This window comes from Myxocyprinus asiaticus, chromosome 32, assembly GCF_019703515.2.
Source record: "Myxocyprinus asiaticus isolate MX2 ecotype Aquarium Trade chromosome 32, UBuf_Myxa_2, whole genome shotgun sequence".
Lineage (NCBI taxonomy): Eukaryota > Metazoa > Chordata > Actinopteri > Cypriniformes > Catostomidae > Myxocyprinus > Myxocyprinus asiaticus.
The window spans coordinates 26,794,284-26,821,038 of NC_059375.1; the positions used below are offsets into that span (position 1 = coordinate 26,794,284).

A 26,755-nucleotide genomic window follows, 5' to 3' on the forward strand; every position below is an offset into this window, starting at 1 on the left:
TAATATGGGTTTTGAACAACAAAAATGAGGGTGAGTAAATAATGACAGAATTTTCATTTTTGGGTGAGCTATCCCAGTAAGACAGTTTGCACAGTTAAAAACTCTCTGAGAAGTTGTGTCTTTAAATTAATCCCATTTAAAGCACTGCTGCTACAGTCATACAGATGCAGACTGATGTCTTTGGCCATTGCGTCATAACTCACATGTTTTTTCACATTGTTTTTCCTGAGAAACTTATCAGATCAGGGTCAGGTCAGCCTAAAACCAGCCAGTTATTCACTCTCAGATCAAATCAACTCCTTTAAAGAGCACAAATCAAATATGGTGACACGTAAATAACATCAAACCTCAGTGGTTCCTTGGTCATGAAACTGTTTCATTCATTTAGGCAACCAGTTGACTAGTCGATTTTTTTAAATATGTAGTTTAACACATCCCTAATTCACTGGCACATTTACTAATTATGACTGCACGTAGTAATTGTTTCCTCATTAAAAAGTTGTACTCCTTAAGAAATGAGTAGTCATTTTAAAACATATGTATAAAATCATGAGATTCTCACTCACGTGAGATCTCAAGTCGTAACAGTAACCTTATAAAGCTTCTTAAAGGGATAGTTCACCCAAAAATTTACTTTTTCTCATCATTTACTTATCATTGCTTTTGAAGATATAGATTTAACCATAGGAGTCTTATAAATTACTTTTATGCTGCATTTATGTGTGTTTCAAAAATGTGGTACCCATTCACTTGTATGGACCTACAGAGCTGAAATGTTCTTCTTAAAATATTTGTTTATGTTCTGCAGAAGAAAGAAAGTCATGCACATCTGGGATGGCATGAGTGTGAGTAAATGATTTTTGGATGAACTATCCCTTTAAAGGAACTGTCAGCATCAGCAATCAGCACAGAGTGGTGTGTGTGTGTGTATGTGTGTGTGTGATATCACGTAGCATTAGGCTGTGTGCTGAGGACCTAAAGGTTAATTGGTTGTCTCTCTGTCAGAGTCTGAGCATTGCTGAACTCACTGAGGTGTGAAATAGACCTACAGTTGAAGTCAGAAGTTTACATACAACTTAGCCAAATACATTTAAACTCAGTTTTTCACAATTCCTGACATTTAATCGTAGAAAACATTCCCTGTCTTAGGTAAGTTAGGATCACTATTTTAAGAATGTGAAATGTTAGAATAATAGCAGAGAGAATTATTTATTTCAGCTTTTATTTCTTTCATCACATTTCCAGTGGGCCAGAAGTTTACATTTTGTAAGTATTTGGTAGCATTGCCTTTAAATTGTTTAACTTGGGTCAAACATTTTGGGTAGCCTTCCACAAGTTTCTCACAATAAGTTGCTGGAATTTTGGCCCATTCCTCCAGACAGAACTGGTGTAACTGAGTCAGGTTTGTAGGCCTCCTTGCTCGCACATGCCTTTTCAGTTCTGCCCACAAATTTTCTATCAGATTAAGGTCAGGGCTTTGTCAGGGCCACTCCAATACCTTGATTTTGTTGTCCTTAAGCCATTTTTTCACAACTTTGGAGGTATGCTTGGGGTCATTGTCCATTTGGAAGACCCATTTGTGACTGAGTTTTAACTTCCTGGCTGATGTCTTGAGATGTTGCTTCAATATATCCACATAATTTTCCTTCCTCATGATGCCATCTATTTTATGAGGGACTCGTTTTACTGTGGATAAAGATACTTGTCAACCTGTTTCCTCCAGCATCTTCACAAGGTCCTTTGCTGTTGTTCTGGGATTGATTTGCGCTTTTCGCACCAAACTACGTTCATCTTTAGGAGACAGAATGTGTCTACTTCCTGAGCGGTATGATGGCTGTGTGGTCCCATAGCATTTATACTTGGCGTACTATTGTTTGTACAGATGAACGTGGTACCTTCAAGCATTTGGAAATTGCTCCCAAGGATGAACCAGACTTTTAGAGGTCCACAATTTTTATTCTGAGGTCTTGGCTAATTTATTTTGATTTTCCCATGATGTCAAGCAAAGAGGCACTGAGTTTGAAGGTAGTCCTTAAAATACATCCACAGGTACTCCTCCACTTCAGTGCACCTCCTGTTAGAAGCTAATTGGCTAATTGTCTAAAATCTTGATATAATTTTCTGGAATTTTCCAAGCTGCTTAAAGGCACAGTTAACTTAGTGTATGTTAACTTCTGCCCCACTGGAATTGTGATATAGTCAGTTAAAAGTGAAACAATCTGTTTGTAAACAATTGTTGGAAAAATTATTCGTGTCATGCACAAAATAGGTGTCCTAAACGACTTGTCAAAACTATAGGTTGCTAATATTAAATCTGTGGAGTGAGTTTTAATGACTTCAACCTAAATGTATGTAAACTTCTGACTTCAACTGTAAAATTCTCTATAAATTTTTGTGTCTACTGCCCACTAAATCACGTTTCCTTCCTAGAGCCTCTCACCTTGGTTATTGTGTTTGTGGTTCATCAGTTCATTAGGTACTGCTGTCTTATACTGCAGATGTAGACTGATAAGTTCGATTAAACAGACACATTGCACACACATTGATGTGGCTTCAAGGGGGAGGTGACTGTTTGGCTGTGCCAGCATGGGTCTGCATATGTCACAGATGTGCTAATGTGTGGCTAGCAGATGCATCCTGACTGTAGGCACTCAGCTAGAAATGTAGGTTAAGCTGGTCAACCATACTTTGCTATTGAGGAAGACAGAGAGATATACAGAGATGGCCTGTTTGTCTTTGTGTAAGAGGCAGGTCTTGGGTGAGAAAATAAAAGATGGAAGAGGGTTTTCAGGAAACAGAAAAAGAGAGAAAAATTATGGTTTGAAGATATAAGCATAAAGGATATGTCCCAAATACTGGATCTGTGGGCACACACATGCATGCACAAATACTTTGATAAAAGTTCATGACAAGGTCACGTTTTTCCTCAGTTTGTTTGTCACTTTCCTTTCTCTCTCCCTCTCTTATTACCAGATTACACTTACACTGTTATGCAACTATCTTAAGGGTATGTTACAGCTTGGCACACACAGGCCTTTAAGTAAATCTGTGCATGCATAACCTTAAAGGAACCACTCTGGAGGGGGCCTGGGTAGCTCAGTGGTAAAAGACGCTGGCTACCACCCCTGGAGTTCACTAGTTCGAATCCCAGGGTGTGCTGAGTGACTCCAGCCAGGTCTCCTAAGCAACCAAATTGGCCCGGTTGCTAGGGAGGGTAGAGTCACATGGGGTAACCTCCTCGTGGTCGCTATAATGTGGTTCGTTCTCGGTGGGGCGCGTGGTGAGTTGAGCGTGGATGCTGCGGTGGATGGCGTGAAGCCTCCACACGCGCTGTGTCTCTGTGGCAACGCGCTCAACAAGCTACGTGATAAGATGCGTGGGTTGGCGGTCTCAGACGCGAAGGCAGCTGGGATTCGTCCTCCGCCACCCAGATTGAGGCGAATCACTACGCGACTACGAGGACTTAAAAAAGCGCATTGGGAATTGGGCATTCCAAATTGGGTAAAAAAAAAAAAAAAAGAACCTCTCTGGAATACTTGATTCTGATTGGTCAGTCATTGCATTTTGCAATCAAACATTTTTCCATAATGACAGCTAAACTGTATAATTGACCACTGGCCTAGGCAAAGTTTCTGAAGAGGTAATCTATTTATTTCAAATCAATATTTCATGTCTATTTAGTTATTTTATTTAATCATTCATTCATGCATGTATTCATTTGGTAATTAGATGTGTAATAAGCTGGATAATGTGAGGTCAGCTGGTCTGACTGTACATGATCACTTACATGTGAACATGCTTAGATGTGGCATACATAACCTGGTTACACTTTATTTTACAGTGTCATTTTTACAGTGTTATTACTCAAGTAATTACTGATTATTACTAATTAACAACATGTACTTACTATAGGGTTATGGTAAGGGTTTGGTTTAGGGTTAGTTGCTTGTAATTATGCATAATTGACTGTTATTACTATCGTCAGTACATGTAATATGTGTAACAAGGACACAGTAAAATAAAGTGTTACCCATAACCTTAAAAGTGTGTCTAAAGTGAATAATTAAATCAGCCAGTACTCAGAAGATCTTCACTGAAAGAGGGCTGATGTATCATGGAGGACCTAACTTGTCTTTTTTCTCTCTTCTAAATGGACTTTACACACACAAACACACATGCCACACACACTTACACTGACCATAAGTTATGAGGTGCTGAGGAGGCAAAGGAATGCTGGTTGCCATGTTTCCACATAATAATTTTATTTGACTCAGCACAGGAGATAATAGACTCATGTAGACCCCTAGTGGCCAATCAGAAAAATGGAATGACAGAGCGTCTGATGCGGAATTTACAGATGAAGTGTGCATTTTTATGTTAAAATGTAATTGCTCCTATCCCAGTTCTGTAAAATTAGTTTAGCATAGCCCAGTTTAATGTGCACAGATAAATAGCTTGATTTTCCATAGAGTCTAAACACTGTGCCACTTCAAATACTTTTTCTCTCTTTGTTTGAGCAGCCCAACATGTCAACTTCTGGCTCAGTCAATGGCATGAGTTTGGGCCAAAACTACCTGTTTTTCCAAACCATGTTGGAGGGCAGGCAGAATGGTTGGAAGGAGTGCTTGTGAAACCTTTAGTATGGGTAGCATGCCATTGTGAACACGGCCGTTATCTGTAACTCTTTAAATATGGAGTTTTAAAGCGGCACCCTGACGCGAATCATGTGAATTCTATGTCCAAAATGGATAGCCATAGCATGCTTTCAGATTATTATTGTGGAGAATGAGGGTTTAAGAGATTTAATGATCATTGCAATGAATATGCAAACTATAAGGAGACTAGTTATTTAAATGAGTCAAACTCCCACTTAGACTTTGGGAAACATTTAATGGTACTTGAATTTATGCTATTTTAGTGCATTTCTATCTTTAAACTGTAGAAGGCTTTGTTACATGTTGTTTTCTTTCCTAAAAAGGAAATAAATGCATATTGACAGGAACCTTCAAAGTATGTGATTAATCGAGATGAACTGTGAAAATATTTGGACAACAAATTCAAGGTATTGGAGTGGCCATCACAAAGCCCTGACCTCAATTCAATAGAACATTTGTGGGCAGAATATATATATATATATATATATATATATATATATATACTGATCAGCCGCAACACTAAAACCACCTGCCTGATATTGTGTAGGTCCCCCTTGTGCCGCCAAAACAGTGCCAGCCCGCATCTTAGAATAGCATTCTGAGATTATATTCTTCTCACCACAATTGTACAGAGCAGTTATCTGAGTTACTGTAGACTTTGTCAGTTTGATCCAGTCTGGCCATTCTCTGTTGACTTCTCTCATCAATAAGCATTTCCGTCCACAGAGCTGCTGCTCACTGAATGTTTTTTGTTTTTGGCACCATTCAGAGTAAAGTTCTGTGGATGGAAACGCCTTGTTGATGAGAGAAGTCAACAGAGAATGGCCAGACTGGATCAAACTGACAAAGTCTAAGGTAACAGATAACCGCTCTGTACAATTGTGGTGAGAAGAATAACATCTCAGAAGGCTATTCTGAGATTCTGGGTGGTGCTGTTTTGGCAGCACGAGGGGGACCTACACAAAATTAGGCAGGTGGTTTTAATGTTGTTGCTGATCGGTGTGTGTATATATATATATGGTCATGGAGGATTTTTTGATGAGAACACTTTGAAGTAGTTTAAGAAGTTCTGAACATTTTTTTCAAATTGTAATAGTAATTTTTAATGTTATTAATGTCCTGACTGTACATTGTGATCAGTTGAGTGCCACTTTGCTGACCCACTGGAATTGTGATAGAGTCAATTAAAAGTGAAACAATTTGTCTGTGAACAGTTGTTGGGAAAATTACTCATGCCATGCACAATGTAGATGTCCTAAACGACTTGCCAAAACTATAGTTTGCTAATATGAAGTCTGTGGAGTGGTTAAAAAATGAGTTTTAATGACTTCAACCTAAGTGCATGTAAACTTCTGACTTCAACTGTGTGTGTGTGTGTGTGTGTGTGTGTATATATATATATATATATATATATATATATATATATATATATAAACTGTTCTGCAGTTTGCACTCTCTTCCAGTTGAATCCCATAGAAAATGCAAACTTATGTGTCCCCACTCAAGATATACATCCACTGAGGTGTGGATGCAAACTTTGTTAATTGAAATATAAAGTTGCATAGGGATTAGAACTCTAAGCCTTTAATGCATGGGGCAAATTAGTTACCACTAGAAAACCCAGTCAGACTCCTTTTATCGGCACTGATTGATGTACTTCTCCATGGACTTACAATATCTCATGACTGACAGTAGCACAAATACAGATGAAGTTATTAAATTTATTATGTGAAATATTTATTTTAGAGCTTGAATTGATCATCAAGAATGACTATTTATCAAAACAATCTTTTACTAGCGCTCATCATTGCTGTGCGACTTCAAACGCTGTGTATGATCTGTAGAATTGAAGAATCTAGCGAAATTTACGAAAGAGGGATCCCTCCTAGACACGACTTTGTTTTCTGTCTGTATATGCTGCATGTTTCCTGTAAAGCGAGTTTCAATTACTGCCACCTGGAGAAAGCAGGTGGTACTCCATGCTTGAATTGCGTCAGGTTGCGTTTACATGTTTTTGTTTTTTTGTTTTTGCATAATTAATCGCACTGTATTAACATGTTAAATTGACAACCCTAATATGTATATATATTAGAAGGACAATTAATGCTGTTTTAAAGGAATAGGGTGGTTAATCCAAAAATGTATTTCAATTTAATTTTTTTGTTTACTGCACTTTATATGAAGTTAATTGATAAATAAAAATTATTTATGGCATTATTTTTGAAAGCATCCTCACTACGCAGCATGTTTTCAAACTCTTTTACTGTACTGTACATTTATGTATATATATATTTAATTAGCTCTCAAACCCAGTCAGAGGATGATGCACAGATGGATAATGGATGATGATTCATCAAGAGATAGAAGAATGGAACAGAGGACTTCATTAGCATCCATATCTGAGCATTTAACAATGAGCATCTCTGCGATACCAGAGAAGTAGCATCTAGCTTTAATATCATGTAGCAAATTTATTGTCATACAACGCTGTTCAGATGTGCAAGGTCTCTCTTTAGCTATGTACACATGCATAACAACACACACTCACATTCAGAGTTTATAGCCTGTCTTGATTGAATCTCATTGAATCATGAATCTCATATTTTGAAATAGGGGCTGTAGTTGTTCATGTGCTCATGGGCTGCATCACTCTCACCTGCTACAGTGCTTTTTTGTGCTTGCTGTGTGTTTCCTCTTGGATGTGCTCTACAGATTTCCATGGGGTGGTGTGTGGTTTAGCATGGATTTGAATACATTCCTCTTTGATGATGTGTGTGCGCATGTAACATTCTAAGTACACAGAGTGTATTGAACTCATGATTTCTATTGGTCACTGCTGTTTGGGCTCATTTCAGGTATTTACCTTTCTGGAAATAATAATTCAGTTCAGGCTTGGCTTTCTACATTCAAAGTGCTTTTCATTTATGGATGTACAGTGGATATAAAAAGTCTACACACCCCTGTTAAAACAGCAGGTTTTTGTGACGTAAAAAATTAAAGATAAATCATATCAGAATTTTTGCACCTTTTAATGTAAAAATTACAACCTATGCAATGTCACTGAAAACCAAAATGACACATTTCAGAGAAAAAAAAAAAGAAATTAGAAAAACCTAATTGCGTAAGTGTGCACATCCCTGAACTAATACTTAGTTGAAACACCCTTTTATTTTATTACAGTCTGTGTGGATAAGAGTCTATTAGTTTGGCACATCTTGACTTGGGAATATTTTCCCACTCTTCTTTACAAAAACCTTCCAGATTTGTCAAATTGCGAGGTCATCTCCTGTGTACGACCCTCATCAGGTCCCCCCCAGGATTCAGGTCTGGGCTCTGGCTGGGCCATTCCGAAACATTAATCTTTTTTTACTGAAGCCATTATTTTGTTGATTTGGATGTGTGCTTTGGATCATTGTCATACTGAAAGGTGAACGATCTCTTCATTTTCAGCTTTCTGGCAGACACTAGAAGGTTCTGTGCCTAAACTGACTGGTACTTGGAGCTATTCATGATTCCCTCCACTTTCACTAAAGCCCCAGTTCCAGCTGAAGAAAAGCAGCCCCAAAGCAGCCACCACCATGCTTCACCGTGGGTATGGTGTTCTTTTGCTGATGTGCTGTGTTGTTTTTGCGCCAAACATACCTTTTACAATTTTGGGCAAAAAGTTCAATCTTGGTCTCATCAGACCATAATACATTTTTCCACATGGTTTCGGGAGACTGGATATAGATTTTGCAAAGTTTAGCCGGGCTTGGATGTTTTTTTCCACAGAAAAGGCTTGCGTCTGGCCACCCTGCCCCATAGCCCAGACAGATGAAGAATACGGGAGATAGCTGTCACATGTAGGGAGCAACCATTACCTGCCAGAAAGAGCTGCTGCTCCTTTAATGTTGCTGTAGGCCTCTTGACAGACTCCCTGACCAGTTTTCTCTTTGTTTTCTCATCAATTTTGGAGGGACGTCCTGTTCTTGATAATGTCATTGTTGTGCCATACTTTCTCCACTTGTTGATGACTGTCTTCACTGTGTTCCATGGTATATCTAATGCCTTGGAAAAAAAATTGTAGCCCTCACCTGAGCGATACTTTTCAACAATGAGATCCCATTGATGCTTTGTAGCTCTTTGTGGCCCATGGCTCTTGTAGTAGCATGCAACCAAGAAGATGTCAGAAAAATCCTACAAAAACAGCTGAGATTTATTTGGAGTTAATCAGAGTCATTTCAGGTGAAGACAGGTGTGTACTGTTTCACATGAGCTTGATGATTGGTTGATTCTGAACACAGCCACATACCCAATTATAAAAGGGTGTGCACACTTATGCAGTTAAGTTATTCTAAGGTTTTTTTTCTCTCTCTCTGAAATGTGTCACTTTGGTTTTCAGTGGCATTGCATAGGTTGTAATTTTTACATTAAAGGTGCAAAAATTCTGATATGGTTTATCTTTGTTTAATTTTTTACATCACAAATACCTGCTGTTTTAACCGGGGTGTGTAGACTTTTTATATCCACTGTATGTGTGTGGGTGAGACAGAGAGGGACAGATATGCAAACAGGGATTAAGGAGTGTATGCAGATAGAGCTGGAGAGTTTGATTTTGATCTCCATTTGACTGAAGAGCACAACACAGAGAAAAATTCAAACCTACAGCTCAGGAGACAAGTAGGAGTTAATGTTATATAATAGTTATATTTAAATATTTTGTTTATTTTGCTTGTTTATTTGGTTTTGTTTTTTAATGTAATTTATTTTTCTCTGCATCTATAGTGTTTAGAAGTGCTTTATTTTAAAAGAGACCAGGTAAACATTGACTATTGAATTGTGCTGTTGCTGCCATTTATAAATTGCGGAGGCTTACTTTGCTGTTGTTATTCATAAATTAAGAATGTAGTCGTTGATGTTAGTTATTCTAGTATTTATAGTAATACATTTACTCATTTGGTTTTCATCTCCAGATGAAAAAAATGTCTTTGGACAAGAGGAATAAAATGTTTGGATTCTCTTTTGGAACGTTTTGCCCAATAATACGTAGTCACAATGTTGGTGTAGCTTTTGTCTATTATCAAGGTTAATATTATTATTTCAGCATGACAGGAAGACCTGTTTGTTTCCATGCATGACAGAATAGATTAGCCAGAAGTATCCCAACTATTTCAGGTCTGTGCCAGCCATTAAAAAAACAGGAATTCTGTTAGACTTTTTTAAAACATCATTTCTTTGTTGCATTGTCCACAGCTTTTTGTCATATTCTGCCTAAGTTTGCCTTATAGAACAGTGATTCCCTGCCGGGGTACGTGTATCTTTGACTCTATGCAAAGTTTGGCACCGAGATCTTTTCACTGGGTGTTGAGAGTAAAAAAAAGTTTAGTTTGCCTCGTCCCTTGTAATGTGTGTCCAAAGATGAGATCCACACAGTCCATCAAAAACATATGTTAAATTATATTTTTTTAATACCCTTTCTGTTCAGTTTTTTTTTAAATCAAAAACAACAAAAAAGAAACATTAATTCTTATCAAACATAGCAGGGATGCGCATTCTTTCTTGTTAATATGCGCTCATTGGCTGAGCTGCCACCAGTAGTTTTAAAGAGACTAGCTCTTGTTTTACATATCAATGTAAACACTTGTAATAAGTACAAATTAAGCATGTAAACAATTCATGTAATAAAACAAATGTATGCAATTTAATATATTCAATTTAAATACATAATATTTATTGATAGAATACATGGAATTTGTAGGTGTGTAATGGTTTATCTTGGCACAATGCATCACGGTTCAAAAATGTAACGATGCGTATTGTGGAGATGGGACGGTTTTAAAAAAAATGTTAAAATTATTGTAGCTTCTGTTCTATCCAAGACACGCAATGTCCTTCACCTACATAACGGGGGCATACAGATGAAAATCGCTTCATTGGCACAAGGAGCTCTAAAATACAACTGCACACTTGCAGTCACAGGTGTTGGACAATCAGTTTGGCTGAAAGTGAAATCAGCAGTAGGAGAGCGACGCGTCTTTTCAGCGCGAGGGATCGAATGTCCATTTGAAGCATGAGAGTGGTCTGCTCTGACAGTGCGAGAGAAAATTAAAGTTTACAGAGTTTTAATGAGAGTACCATATTAATCTACTATATATAATGCTGAATATTATGTATAATAATGCTATGGGGGAATATAGTCCTAATGTCAAATGTCATGTCTGATTAGATTTCATCAGTAAATTATTATTATTTAACTGGATAAGCATGCACTTCCATTAAATATGTATTTTTGTAAAGAATATTTAGATGTAATCAGAGACAATACTATTTTAGAAAATGTTTTTTTAATTTATAATATTTTAATTGTTTGTAATCAGTGACGGTGTGTAAGGAGCATATGTATCTAACATAATTCTGTATTTTCAGTAAGCAGAATTATTAGCTAATATTTCCATTTGGTGTCCCCATTGCCCTGTTCTGGGCATTTTGTAGTCCCAGTACATCTCTGATGGATCATTTAGCATTTTAAGAACAATACTTTTAGCTACATTTTTAAGGAAACGTACTGTTTTGCATATGTCTATAAAGTAATAATAATAATAAATCTTTGAATCGAAACTTTTCTTGATTCAGGCTTAGTTTAAAGAATCATGAAACGAACCGAATCGTGAGATGAGTGACCCGTTACACCCCTAGGAATTTGTACATTTTGAAAAAGCTAAAATGTGACAAATTATGAAAAACTAATGATAGATAAAATTTGTCAAATTTATATGTTGTAATGTACCAAGTTAGAAGGTCCCCTTTATAATTAACAGCTTTAGATTAGATACAATTTCTTTCATATGTAAGTAAAATTGACATTATAACAAAATATACCGGAAATATAATTGATTATTATCATTAATAGTAATCAGTATTAATGATAATGTTAAATGATATAGTTTTTGGTACACATCTTTGGGTTTGTGTTGATGAAGGGGTACTTCAGCCTTACTAATGGTGCTGTGGGGGTACTTATGACAAAAAAAGGTTGCGAAATACTGTTTTAGTACACAGATCTGAGCCCTCTGACTTTGGCTCCATTTTTGGCTAACTTTACAAATCACTAGTTGTGATATTAGAATTTTTTCCCCCATCACCAAATTGCTGATCTAGCAATATGCTGAGAAGGGGTTTGTGGCGGCTTTGCTAATGTGCTGGAAACAGTCACTGAATTGGTCCCAGGTGAGAGAATTCTATTTCTGTCCTTCCCGAGTATGTGAGTTTGCAGTTACTTGATTAAACTCTTGTGTGTGTTTGTATTGTGTGGTTTGTTTTCATTACGATGCAGCTCACAATGAGTTACACCAAAATAACAATGCTTTCAGTCAGGATAAGGTCTCTTTTACACAGCAGAGAGGTAGAAACACTTAAAATAAACGTGTTTCTTTAATATTTTCATTTTTATGAGACGGGCATTTTTGCTGAACTACTGGACTGTTTCACTATAATTGCATTTACAATAATTCATTTAGCTGACAGTTTTATCCAAATTGACTTAAATGGCATATCAGTCATGCATTATATGACTGTGGGACACATTTGGATAATTTGCCATTGCTGTTGTTTTAAAATATTTAATGATGTGATAACTTGTTTAGGATGAACTAATGCTGATTTGTAGTAATGGAAGAATATTCTAGAGGTCGACTGACAGTGGATTTTGCTGATACCGATAACTAATCAAGTGGCGATAACCCATTAATCAGCCAATAATAAAATATATATATAATGTTTAAACATATTCTTAGACTTTCCTTACTATGGCGGTCACAGACACAAGAGTCCAAAATGAATAAAACAGATGCAGTTCATTGTTCAACCAAAATCCCAATAATAGCCAGGGAAAAAAATAAGATTTGGTGCCAGTAATAAATAAGATTTCACCAGATGATGTTTAAAGAGGAATTAGGTTTATTAATATTCACAAGATATAAAGTTGGAGACATGATTTGCTGACGGGACACATTTCCATAGTCAAATTTTTCTGGTTCCCTTGCTTAAATTTAGAACACTTGATTATCGAATCAAACAAAATATGCATTGAAGTGAGGATAAAAATATGGATGAATATCGTCAATTATGAAAGATTTAGATACAGCAACTCCCCACGTGATTGTTAAAAAAAACTATCAGCAACTATTGGTTAAAAGCTATATTTTTTGCCAATAACTATTAGTTCCATAAAGCAAATATTTTAATCTGTAAAACCGATATATCGGTCTACCTCTAGCAAATGCACAATGATAAAATTGTTAAGCTTAAGTGACCCACTTTTCCAGTTGCCCCACTTTACCTGTATTTCACCCTATTTGTGTTCCATGGTAATAGAACCTACGACCTTGGTGTTTTTTAGTGTCAATGATCATTAAATTCCCACACTTCCTTTGAAATGATGATGTCATCTCTTTTCCTCTTGATCTATATTTGTTATTCTTTTCTAATCTAGTTTTTGTTTCATTTTATAATGAGGTCTTTCTTTTAAATAAAGGCAATTGGGGAATTTTCGGGAATGTTGTGATCTGAACAAGGCCAGACCAGAATCCAGGCCATCTTTCCAGCTAGAAAAACAAAATATTATTGACAGATCTGTCAGTGCTGATAAGTATAGTCAAATCAGAGATGACTCTTAGATTTAGCTGAGTATGTTGCAGTCATTCTGTGCCAGGTGATGTCTAGGACTTGGAAAAACTGCATTATGATTGGCCACTCTTGTTGTTCTCTCCTGGAAAACCTATGCAAATATTTCCATGCTTTATTTTCAGTTCATTGAATTGTCTTCATTCTTTCCTCTCATTTAAAACATGACTTGTTTTAAATGAACAGTGTGAGAGTTCAGCCAGCTGTTGGCACGAATGCATCAACAAAATTACTGGCAGTCGTTTCTTGGGGGGGTTATGACTTTTGGATCCCTCTCAGGGTTTGTTCAATGCTTGGCGGAATCAGTCACAGTTTTATTAGCTGCTTTTGTTTCTCTTGGCCCTCAGATTATTTTTCAGACATTTACACTATATCAGTTTTGCTAAATAAAATGTTTATGTAGAAGCAGAGAGACGCGTTTTTTTTTTTTTTTTTTTTTTTTTGGTATTCAAGAGAAATCTTGAACAGTTATAAACGGGGTTCCCTCACATTGCAAAACCTGGAAGGAATTTAAAAAAAATTGTTTCCAGACCTGGAACAGTCATGGAAATTTCTGTATAAAATGTAAATATTTCTAGCTATGCTCTTCTGTAAAATATCTCACTGGCGAGAAGTTGCTCTTTGTGAGTGCAATCTCTTTTAAATGATAAAAAAAAATCTCTTTTACCCGCAGGGAACATCTCCCACTGGGCAGGGTCGATCAGAGTCCCCCGTGTACACGAACCTCCAGGAGCTGAAGATCTCACAGTCCTCTCTCCCACCTGTGCCCTCATCCTCTCCTCTGCACATTCTGGGGAACTGGGAGATGCACAAAGACTCGAGTGGAAGAAACTTCTACTACAACCGCACAAGTCAGGAGAGGACCTGGAAACCACCCCGCTCACGAGACAGCGGGGTCAGCCGCGGGAACACATCCAACTCTGGGGACATGGAGGTAACAAACACACATGTACATGTACACTGCAATGTGTTTACATCATATTGAAAACAAACAGTATATTCATCAACAGGTTATGTGAAGAACGTGTGCATTACATTAAAGGGGTCATGACATACTCTTTTTATATATATATATATATATATATATATATCTTCCCTGAGGTCCACTTATAATATTAGTAAAGTTTTTTTTGCACCAAACAGTCATAATTTAGACATATATAATAATTTCCCATCCTGTCTCTGGTCCTCTGACTGAAACTCTCGGTTTTAAGCTGTGCACCTTTATGTAGAAAAACATTTAAATCCAGATAGGCACATGGTGTCCTGTGTAAGTCCACTTTGGATGAATTTCCCATGACAGGCCCATCTCTCTCCTCTTCACATGTGTGACTGACTGAGCACCCGTGGGCGGGGCCAGGGGTGCAGTGACGACAAATAGGTGTTGATGTCTTTCTGAAGAGGCCGTCATATGCAGATGTATTTGGTCCTTGAGACGTCACAAGTTCCACAAATTCCAAACGAGCCGTTTTTGCAGCTTGGTTAAAATAAATGCTCTTTTTCTATTAAGGAGGAAGTTTTCAGTTCTGAAACTTACAGTATGTTTTTATACTACAAAGACTTCTTATGTCAAAAGATCAAGGAAAATTTTATTTCTCATGTCATGACCCCTTTAATAGAAAACATGCAAATAGAGTATCATGTTGCATCTGTTTAACATGTTGGATTTGTATTTGTGCTTGTGTGAATGTAGGTGCTTACGTACTTGTGCATGTGAAAGTTTAAACTAGGCCAGAGTTAAAGTAGGTCTTCAGTCTATATTTAAGCCTTTGAAAAATGCTGTTCGGATATTTAAGCTTCAACAGACAGCTGACCTTACATTAAGCAGAACTGAGTGGCACAGTAACTTTTCATGTAGTACTTGTGTGCATATTAGATAACATGACAAAAAATGTTTTTGTGTACAGATCTAGGACTATATAGGTTGATATGGAACATTTCTGTCTAAGAGGGTAAAATGTTTGCCTTGCACATTCAGGACAAACACATCCAACGTTCTAAGTTTCTATTGTCCTTTGCTGCCATCTAGTGGTGAAATATGTATTAATTTGGGCTAAATGACTGTGAAATCTTATCTGTTAAAGGTGCATTATAGGGATAGTTCACCCAAAATAGTCATCATTTACTTACCTTCATGTTGTTCCAAAACTGTATGACCTCCTTTCTTCTGTGGAACACAAAAGCAGATGTTAACATTCTACAAAATTTCTCCTCTTGTGTTCCACTGAAGAAAAAAGTCATACTCATTTGGAGTGACATGAGGGTGAGTAAATGATGACAGAATTTTCATTTTTGGGTGAACTAACCCTTTAAGTATTTAACTTGAAAAAATATATATTTACACCTAAAGACTTTTGACAAAAATGATTAAAATGAACACTCACAAGAGATGAAGACTCCAGTGTATCAATGGCTTAGAAAATATACACTATATTGCCAAAAGTATTCGCTCATCTGCCTTTAGACGCATATGAACTTAAGTGACATCCCATTCTTAATCCATAGGGTTTAATATGACGTCGGCCCACCCTTTGCAGCTATAACAGCTTCAACTCTTCTGGGAAGGCTTTCCACAAGGTTTAGGAGTGTGTTTATGGGAATTTTTGACCATTCTTCCAGAAGCGCATTTGTGAGGTCAGACACTGATGTTGGACGAGAAGGCCTGGCTCGCAGTCTTCGCTCTAATTCATCCCAAAGGTGCTCTATCGGGTTGAGGTCAGGACTCTGTGCAGGCCAGTCAAGTTCTTCCACACCAAACTCGCTCATCCATGTCTTTATGGACCTTGCTTTGTGCACTGGTGCGCAGTCATGTTGGAACAGGAAGGGGCCATCCCCAAACTGTTCCCACAAAGTTGGGAGCATGGAATTGTCCAAAATCTCTTGGTATGCTGAAGCATTCAGAGTTCCTTTCACTGGAACTAAGGGGCCAAGCCCAGCTCCTGAAAAACAACCCCACACCATAATCCCCCCTCCACCAAACTTCACAGTTGGCACAATGCAGTCAGACAAGTACCGTTCTCCTGGCAACTGCCAAACCCAGACTCGTCCATCAGATTGCCAGATGGAGAAGCGTGATTCGTCACTCCAGAGAACGCGTCTCCACTGCTCTAGAGTCCAGTGGCGGCGTGCTTTACACCACTGCATCCGACGCTTTGCATTGCACTTGGTGATGTATGGCTTGGATGCAGCTGCTCGGCCATGGAAACTCATTCCATGAAGCTCTCTACGCACTGTTCTTGAGCTAATCTGAAGGCCACATGAACTTTGGAGGTCTGTAGCGATTGACTCTGCAGAAAGTTGGCGACCTCTGCACACTATGCACCTCAGCATCCGCTGACCCCGCTCTGTCATTTTACGTGGCCTACCATTTCGTGGCTGAGTTGCTATCATTCCCAATCGCTTCCACTTTGTTATAATACCACTGACAGTTGACTGTGGAATATTTAGTAGCGAGGAAATTTCACGACTGGACTTGTTGCACAGGTGGCATCCTATCACAGTACCACGCTGGAATTCACTGAGCTCCTGAGAGCGGCCCATTCTTTCACAAATGTTTGTAGAAGCAGTCTGCATGCCTAGGTGCTTCATTTTATACACCTGTGACCATGGAAGTGATTGGAACACCTGAATTCAATTATTTGGATGGGTGAGCGAATACTTTTGGCAATATAGTGTATTTTGTTCTACATTGCGGAATGACTTAATCAAGGCTGACAAATATGCCTGTGAATAGTGTTTTTGAAATGGCATTAGTAACCAAAAGCTTTTTGGGTGATTCATCATTTATGCCAATAGGTCAGTATTGTCTAAGAGCACTGACATATTGGCCAGTGAAACATAAACAAAAAATTATGTAGTGCTTCTTTAAATACAAAATTAAGGTGTATTATTTAATTAAAGGGATCGTTCACCCAAAAATGAAAATTATCTCATCATTTATTCACCCTCATGCCATCCCAGATGTATATGACTTTCTTTCTTTTGCTGAACACAAACGGAGATTTTTAGAAGAATATCTAAGCTCTGTAGGCCATACAATTCAAGTGAATGTTGACCAGACCTTTCAAGCTCCAAAAATGACATATAGGCAGTATAAAAGTAACACATATGACTAAATCTATGTCTTCGGAAGCTATATACTGTTGTGCTCAAAAGTTTGCGTACCCTGGCAGAAATTGTGAAATTTTGGCATTGATTTTGAAAATATGACTGATCATGCAAATAAAAACTGCCTTTTATTTAAGGATAGCGATCATATGAAGTTTATTATCACACAGTTGTTTGGCTCCTTTTGTAAATCATAATGATAACAGAAATCACCCAAATGGCCTTGATCAAATTTTTACATACCCTTGAATGTTTGGCCTTGTTACAGACACACAAGGTGACACACACAGGTTTAAATAGCAATTAAAGGTTGATTTCCCACACCTGTTGCTTTTTAAATTGCAATTAGTGTCTGTGTATAAATAGTCAATGTGTTTGTTAGCTCTCACGTGGATGCACTGAACAGGGTAGATACTGAGCCATGGGGAGCAGAAAAGAACTGTCAAAAGACCTGCGTAACAAGGTAATGGAACTTTATAAAGATGGAAAAGGATATAAAAAGATACCCAAAGCCTTGAAAATGCCAGTCAGTACTGTTCAATCACTTATTAAGAAGTGGAAAATTCGGGGATCTCTTGATACCAAGCCAAGGTCAGGTTGACCAAGAAAGATTTCAGCCACAACTGCCAGAAGAATTGTTCGGGATACAAAGAAAAATCCACAGGTAACCTCAGGAGAAATACAGACTGCTCTGGAAAAAGATGGTGTGGAGCACAATATGACGATACTTGAACAAAAATGAGCTGCATGGTCGAGTTGCCAGAAAGAAGCCTTTACTGTACCAATGCCACAAAAAAGCCCGGTTACAATATGCCCAACAACACCTTGACACGCCTCACAGCTTCTGGCATACTGTAATTTGGAGTGACGAGACTAAAATAGAGCTTTATGGTCACAACCATAAGCGCTATGTTTGAAGAGGGGTCAACAAGGCCTATAGTGAAAAGAATATCATCCCCACTGTGAAGCATGGTGGTGGCTCACTGATGTTTTGGGGGTGTGTGAGCTCTAAAGGCACGGGGAATCTTGTGAAAATTGATGGCAAGATGAATGCAGCATGTTATCAGAAAATACTGGCAGACAATTTGCATTCTTCTGCACGAAAGCTGCACATGTGACGCACTTGGACTTTCCAGTATGACAATGACCCTAAGCACAAGGCCAAGTTGACCCTCCAGTGGTTACAGCAGAAAAAGGTGAAGGTTCTGGAGTGGCCATCACAGCCTTCTGACCTTAATATCATCGAGCCACTCTGGGGAGATCTCAAACGTGCGGTTCATGCAAGACGACCAAAGATTTGCATGACCTGGAGGCATTTTGCCAAGACGAATGGGCAGCTATACCACCTGCAAGAATTTGGGGCCTCATAGACAACTATTACAAAAGACTGCACGCTGTCATTGATGCTAAAGGGGGCAATACACAGTATTAAGAACTAAGGGTATGTAGACTTTTGAACAGGGGTCATTTCATTTTTTTCTTTGTTGCCATGTTTTGTTTTATGATTGTGCCATTCTGTTATAACCTACAGTTAAATATGAATCCTATAAGAAATAAAAGAAATGTGTTTTTCCTGCTCACTCATGTTTTCTTTAAAAATGGTACATATATTTCCAATTCTCCAAGGGTATGCAAACTTTTGAGCACAACTGTAATAGGTGTGATTAAGAAACAGATCAAGATTTAAGTCCTTTTTCACTTTAAATCTCCACTCTCACGTGGAGGTTTATAGTAAAAAATTAATGAAATATTAAACTGTTTCTCACCCAAAGTGACTGCATCATTTCAGAAGACGTACTCTGATCAGCCACAACATTAAAACCACCTGCCTAATATTGTGTATGTCCCCCTCGTGCCGCCAAAACAGCGCCAACCTGCATCTCAGAATAATTTTTGTTTTTGGCACCATTCTGAGTAAATTCTAGAAATTGTTGTGTGTTAAAATCCCAAGAAAATCAGCAGTTATTGACTCTGAATGGTGCCAAAAACAAAAAAAAATCCAGTGAGCAGCAGTTCTGCGGACGGAAATGCCTTGTTGATGAGAGAGGTTCGTAGAGAATGGCCAGACTGGTTCGAACTGACAAAGTCTATGGTAACTCGGATAACCGCTCTGTACAATTGTGGTGAGAAGAATAGCATCTCAGAATGCTATTCTGAGATGCGGGTTGGCACTATTTTGGCGGCACGAGGGGGACCTACACAATATTAGGCAGGTGGTTTTAATGTTGTGGCTGATCGGTGGAATTTAGTTACATTTTTTTGTTTCATCCCCCTTTTCTCTCTCCTCTTTTCTTAGCATTTATCATCTGAGGAGAACTGTCTCAGCACTCACTCCAGTCAGTCAGACAGTCAGTATGGATCGCCCCCTAGAGGCTGGTCCGAGGAAACGGATGAACATGGACACACTCTCTATGTGTCTGAATACACCAATGAGAAGGTGCTGGAAAGAGGTCCTTGCACACAGAAATCCCCCTATGTTATGGATGATGCAGAATGTAACAGATGTTTTTCTTTGTACTGTAGTGGATTAAACATGTGGATGAGCAAGGAAGGCTGTATTACTACAGTGCTGATGGATCTCGCTCAGAATGGGAGTTACCCAAAGTAAGCATCACAGTTCACAGAGGGTAAATTGTTTACACAGGTATAGCCAGACAGTCTGTAGATTACATGGTGTTCATTGACTGCTTTCCATGCCGTTTTGACCTGGGCAGTAGGATGTTTACCAAGAAGATCTAAAATTAACCCTGACTCTGTAATCTCAAGAGACTGAGCATCTCAAGTGCAGTTTGTCTGGCCACACTTATCTCCTTTACACACATACTCTTACTCCCATTAACTCTAACACCTACACACATGGTGTACTCTGGGGCGCTGTATGGGTTTGGGTGGTCTTATGTTTGGAGGAGGGGATCTGACTGCACATGGTGCTGTGGATGGTGAGGAGAGAGGTAACTGAGTGGCTTTTCTCTCAGCTTTACTGTGTTTTTGCCATTCTCAGTATTCATTTGTACATTATTAACTTTCTTTTTTCACGTTTACAAAGTTTTTTTTATTTATTTTTTTACATTTTTTTTTTTTTAGAAATTTGCTACTACCACTCTAGTCACTATGAATCTGTTTCCCTTTATAGTACCAATTAATACATGTGGAATTATGTAAATTATTTTATGCCCTTTAATTGGTTGTGTTGGCTGATTTTGTGTTTGTTTCCCCACATTATCACATCACTAATCTCTGTGTCATCTATGATCTCTCTCTCTCTCTCCAGTATAATCTCTCTCCTCCAAACTCTGGAGAAGCTCCTAAAAGTCACAGTTTGGAGAGGAAACAGCAGGAGCCCATTGTCCTGACCAAGTGGAGACACAGCACATATGTGCTGGACATTAGTGACAAGGTACACATCCATACACATACACACCTATAGTACTAGAGTTGTACAGATGCAATTATATATTAATATATCACAACTCTTTTTCTTACAATACTGCATATATTACTTTAAATCCTTCAGTATCGATGAATATTGATATTCATAAGTATAATAATGAGATGCATTGCATGCATTGAATCGTGACTTGCAATGTATATCATATTGTGAGGTTTTTTGATACCCAGCCCTATTAAGCAATAAGCATACATGAACCTGAGGTCAACAAACACAGTCTTAATATTATAGTAATGTAGCCTCTTTTGTGTAGTATTTGTTACTTTATGAGTTTGCACATGCAATTGCAACAGGTTTGATGTTTATTACTAATCACCTGGGTAGTGCTTTTTATGCTTTTTATTATCTTTGATATACATGTAAATCTCTAGCCCTCCCAAGTATTTCACTGTGAAAGTCAGCATGTAGCCTAAAAGCCAATTAGGACACTTCCTCTCCTGTCAAAGTCATTTATTCCTCCACCCAGATGCCAGTGTTGATTAAAATACATTTCCTGTAGGAGAATGCAAGGCTTTAAACAATCCTAGATCGCTTACATTTCATTTTTGGTGCATGTGGTTTGTATTTACCTGTTTTGTTTTTAGATTTTGAGGGTTAGTGCACAGACACTAAATTAAACAAAACAAGCCTAAAATACTATAATGCCACACAGTGGTTTTCATTCCAGCTGCCATTCAAAAACAGATGGTTCAGCGTTAACCTTCTCCCCAGGGGATTCGACCTATCACTGTACAGAGAAGTTAGTTGCCTAATTTTGCTGTAACCAATCAGATGTGATTACATACTTCATGATTTTTTGGCTTCACAAATTGATTTCCAGTGAATCAAGTAAATAAATCATCATCTGGAGTAAAGATGGGCTGGTTTGAGTATTTCTGTAACTGCTGATCTCCTGGGATTTTCACACACAACAGTCTCTAGAATTGACTCAGAATGGTGCCAAAAACAAAAAAACATCCAGTGAGAGGCAGTTCTGTGGACAGAAATGCCTTGTTGATGAGAGAGGTCAACAGAGAATGGCCAGACTGATTCGAACTGACAAAGTCTACGGTAACTCAGATAACCACTCTGTACAATTGTGGTGAGAAGAATATCATCTCAGAATGCTATTTTGAGATGCGGGTTGGCGCTGTTTTGGCGGCACGAGGGGGACCTACACAATATTAGGCAGGTGGTTTTAATGTTGTGGCTGATCTCTGTGTGTGTGTGTGTGTGTGTGTATGTATATATATATATATATATATATATATATATATATATATATATATATATATATATATATATATATATATATATATATATATATATATATATATATATGTATATATATATGTATGTATGTATGTATGTATGTGTATATATATATATATATATATGTATGTATGTATGTATGTATGTGTATATATATATATATATATATATATATATATATATATATATATGTATGTATGTATGTATGTATATATATATATATATATATATATATATATATATATATACAGTATAGATATTATAAATAAATACATTTATCCGCATTCAGAGAACCAAGAGTGTGTTTAATCATTACATCCAAGATAATATGAATCGGGTATATAGCTGCCTCTTGTTGTTACTGATGAAATAATACTGATGAAGTGAAATAATACAGACCTATGGCTGACTGTAACAACAGCCGCCTTTACCTGTTTTGTAAGTGTGTGTTGCATGTCTTGGCTGTTTGATAAAATTATATTTCATTTTCTCTTGCACATTTGTACTAGTGCTGAATGAAAATATAGTGAACTTTGAATGTACACACATTCTGTACCTAATTGTTTCCATTGCCAGTCTGGATTGCTTGAGTTAGCATGCCATCTCGCTTTTTAATATTTTTATCAAAATTCTGGATAGTCTAACCTCATATGTATTACATATGTAGATTACTGATGATTTGTCAGTGTCTTATTTATTATGTTTATTTTCAGGCAGACCACGTTACCTTCATGATAATACAAATCTGGGCTCCATCTATATACTTTACAGAAGTGTTCTGTAATATGTACATTTGCATTCAGCTTTTTAAAATCAGACAGCTGTATAACGTTATAGTTTCTTTTGTCTTGCATGAAAGATCAAAATAGAAAAGTGATCATTACATGAGTCATTTAACCTGAAATGTCAGTCTTTTTGTTCCTCACATTTTCTTTAAAGTATTAACAATCACACAAAAATTTAAAAAATAATAATACAGAGGCCTATAAATTATTTTTTGTCATTTCCTGTAGCTATTATTAATCAGGTAATATTATATTAATTTCCTTTATAAGACACTTAATTTGTACATATACCAAAAAAATAATAATTAACAGTAATGTATGAACATATTGACCTGTTTCATGTGACATCACTGTATGACCATGCTGCCTTTGTGAACAAAATTCCACTTTCAGACAGAGTGCTGCGCTGAGGGATGCGACAAAAGCCAGCAAAATGTTTGTTTCCATTTATAAATTTGTAAAAAGTGATACTGATGTTTACTTACCAGAGCCAACATTTTATTTTTCTTTAATTAAAGTGACACGGCTTAATTTCGCCCAAGTCAATCAGTGATGAAGGGGGAGAACAGAGATATTACACTTGTTGGTTTCTGCTTTATTTAGACATTTCAGTTCTGTGCACGAGTGTGTGTGTGTGTGTGTGTGTGTGTGTGTGTGTGTGTGTGTGTGTGTATATACATATATATATATATATATATATATATATATATATATATATATATATATATATATATATATATATACACCGATCAGCCACAACATTAAAACCACCTGCCTAATAATGTGTAGTAGGGCTGCAACTAACGATTATTTTGATAATTGTCTAATCTAACGATTATTAGAACGATTATTCGACTATTCTGTGATTATTGCAACGATTAATCATAAGCTCTAAACCGACTATTCAGCTTGTGCCCCGACTTAAAAGGTTGTAGTAAACGTGCTTGCTAACAATAAAGAGGACAAAATCATCTTTTAAATATACCTCTAAATGACATTCACTGAATTAAAGAGAAAAATACTTTTTATGTTTAATTCAGTACAAATTTCACTACAAACAAATCCTATTGTTATCAAGTGTTTTTGTCTTGTTTTCCACTTAAAATGGTCTAAAAATCCTTTAAACAAGATACATTTACTTGAGAAGTAACATATAAGATATTTAGACTTGCTTTAAGTGAATGTATCTTTAATATAAGTGTATTTTGTATATAAGTGTATTTTTTCAATTGGTTATACTTCTGCGAGTGCAGTAAAGACAAAATATACTTATATTCAAGATCTATTCTCTAAAAACAAGTCTAAATATCTTATATGCTGCTTCTCAGGTGAATGCATCTTTTTTTTTTTTTTAAAGGATTTTTAGATATTTTAAAATATTTGTATTTGTAATATTATATTTAATATTCTCAGATAAAAAAAATTATTCTGCAGTATAGCTGCTAAATTAAATGTACTTGTTTTAAAGGAGTTTTAGATATTTATATTGGAAAACAAGCCAAAACAAAAACAAATAAAACATTTACTTTGTTGCAGTATATAATGGGGTGAAGACTACCCTCTCTCACCTTTTTGTTCACTTCAATCCATCTTTAACTCACAAAAAAACAAATTCTCTCTTATTAATAAAGCTGCGTATTGCCAATTTTCTTCAGGATAAGAAATGCACAGTGACATACACTATGATTCAATAAGTCACGAGCCATGTTATAATCCAGCTGCATTAAGCGTGTGCAATCGAGAGACGAACATCCCTGTGACAGAGTGTGCATCAGCCGGATGCAGTTTCAATCTCTCCCCCTTAGATCAGGACACTTCACGCAACTCATAGAAGAGGCGCTGACCGCACAGAGAAATGATAGTTTCCTTATTATTTTAACTTTAATAAAGCTATAACGCGTTAAATAGAACGGCATTAAAGATGTAACGCCGGGGTGTTTCCTTTAAAGACACTTGACATGCAAGTTTTGCTTAAGCTGAGCGTCAGCTCCGGCTCCACTTATTTCACAAAGAGAGTGCTTCTGTATTTACTTATTTACTATTTTTGCATTTTAATTCCCTCATACTTTGCGATCTACATCACCTGAAGCTGTTTGGAAAGTTTAGAGTTTGTCTGGACTGTAAGCTGTGTAATTTTTCCTCTCCTCAGTCAGGCGTGAGCTGCAGTGCTGCTCTTGTGTGTAATCAGTAGAGTTTCATATGATCTTATGTTACGTTAAGATCAAATGACTATTCGACAACAAAAATTTTTGTAGACAATTTTTTATTGTCGACGCTGTCGATAACGTCAACTAATCGTTTCAGCCCTAATGTGTAAGTCCCCCTCGTGCCGCCAAAACAGCACCAACCCGCAACGAGATGATATTCTTCTCACCACAATTGTACAGAGCGGTTATCAGAGTTACTGTAGACTTTGTCATTTTGAACCAATCTGGCCATTCTCTGTTGACCTCTCTCATCAACAAGTCATTTCCGTCCACAGAACTGCCGCTCACGGATGTTTTTTGTTTTTGGCACCATTCTGAGTAAATTCTAGAGACTGTTGTGTGTGAAAATCCCAGGAGATCAGCAGTTACAGAAACACTCAAAGCAGCCCATCTGGCACCAACAATCATGCTACGGTCCAAATCACTGAGATCAATTTTTTTTTTCCCATTCTGATGGTTGATGTGAACATTAACTGAAGCTCCTGACCCTTATCTGCATGATTTTATGCACTTCACTGCTGCCACACGATTGGATGATTAGATAATCACATGGATGATTGTTGGTGCCAGCTGGGCTGGTTTAGGTATTTCTGTAACTGCTGATCTCCTGGGATTTTCACACACAACAGTCTCTAGAATTTACTCAGAATGGTGTTATATACTCCATTGTGTTATATACTATATATATATATATATATATATATATATATATATATATATATATATATATATATATATAGTATATAACACAATGGAGTCGCATACAATTAAACTGAAAATGCACATAGGACAATGTTGAGTTCAAAACACCCAGACTATGTCATGATTGTAACACATTATAATAAAACAAAAAGTACTATAATATCAATTTACAGTATATTTTTTATATACGAATATACTAATGTCAGCCAATAAACAACACATACTGTAAGATTAGCCTTGGTTGCCTCGATTGCTTTCACTTTTTGTGTGTTCTTCATGAGTTAAAAGCAGCTCTTACATTCATGCAGACATGATCATCACAGACGTTTTGTAATTAATCAGACCACAAAACAACAAAAAAAAAACATTTGAAACTTCTGAATGAGAGTTGTTTACAGTGATATACCGCTGAGATTGGCTGGGGATCGTGTAATCTGGGCATGTATGCGTGCAAGTAAATCATTTTAATTGCCTTTTCATCAAATTCGTTCAATGTGAATTGCCAAGGAGCAAAGAAAAGATGTTTTGCACATTATTAAAAATGTAGGTTTCATTATTAAACCACATTCTTTCACTGATGTCTGTTGTAATAAATTCACAAAATATTTTCAAATATTTAAAATTAACCGCAACATTTTTTGATAACATCAAATTACACTCAGTCTTTTTTCAAGGTCATGAATTTGGAGGCTTTTTCAAATTCAAGTTCTGGTGATATAAAAACGACGGCATACAAAAATAAAAATTCTCGATTAAAAAAATCTTTATTTACTCACCCTCATGCCATCTCAGATGTGTATGACTTTCTTCTGCAGAAAACAAAGATTTTTAGAAGAATATCTCAGCTCTGTAGGTGCATTCAAAGCAAGTGAATAGTTTGAACTTTGAAGATCAATAAAGCACATAAATGCAGCATAAAAGTAATCCATATAACTCCAG

General features: G+C 36.9%; 1 protein-coding gene across 6 annotated transcripts in view; it reads left to right on the forward strand.

Annotated features, from left to right (window-relative positions):
• arhgap12b (Rho GTPase activating protein 12b) overlaps positions 1 to 26,755 on the forward strand; it is a 101,475-nt gene that overhangs the window by 56,265 nt on the left and 18,455 nt on the right. For all 6 annotated transcript variants that reach the window (XM_051666503.1, XM_051666504.1, XM_051666507.1 and 3 more), the window contains exons 3-6: positions 13,990 to 14,250; positions 19,720 to 19,860; positions 19,947 to 20,027; positions 20,695 to 20,820. In XM_051666503.1, coding sequence (XP_051522463.1) covers positions 13,990 to 14,250; positions 19,720 to 19,860; positions 19,947 to 20,027; positions 20,695 to 20,820 — 609 coding nt within the window. The remainder of the gene's footprint in view (positions 1 to 13,989; positions 14,251 to 19,719; positions 19,861 to 19,946; positions 20,028 to 20,694; positions 20,821 to 26,755) is intronic.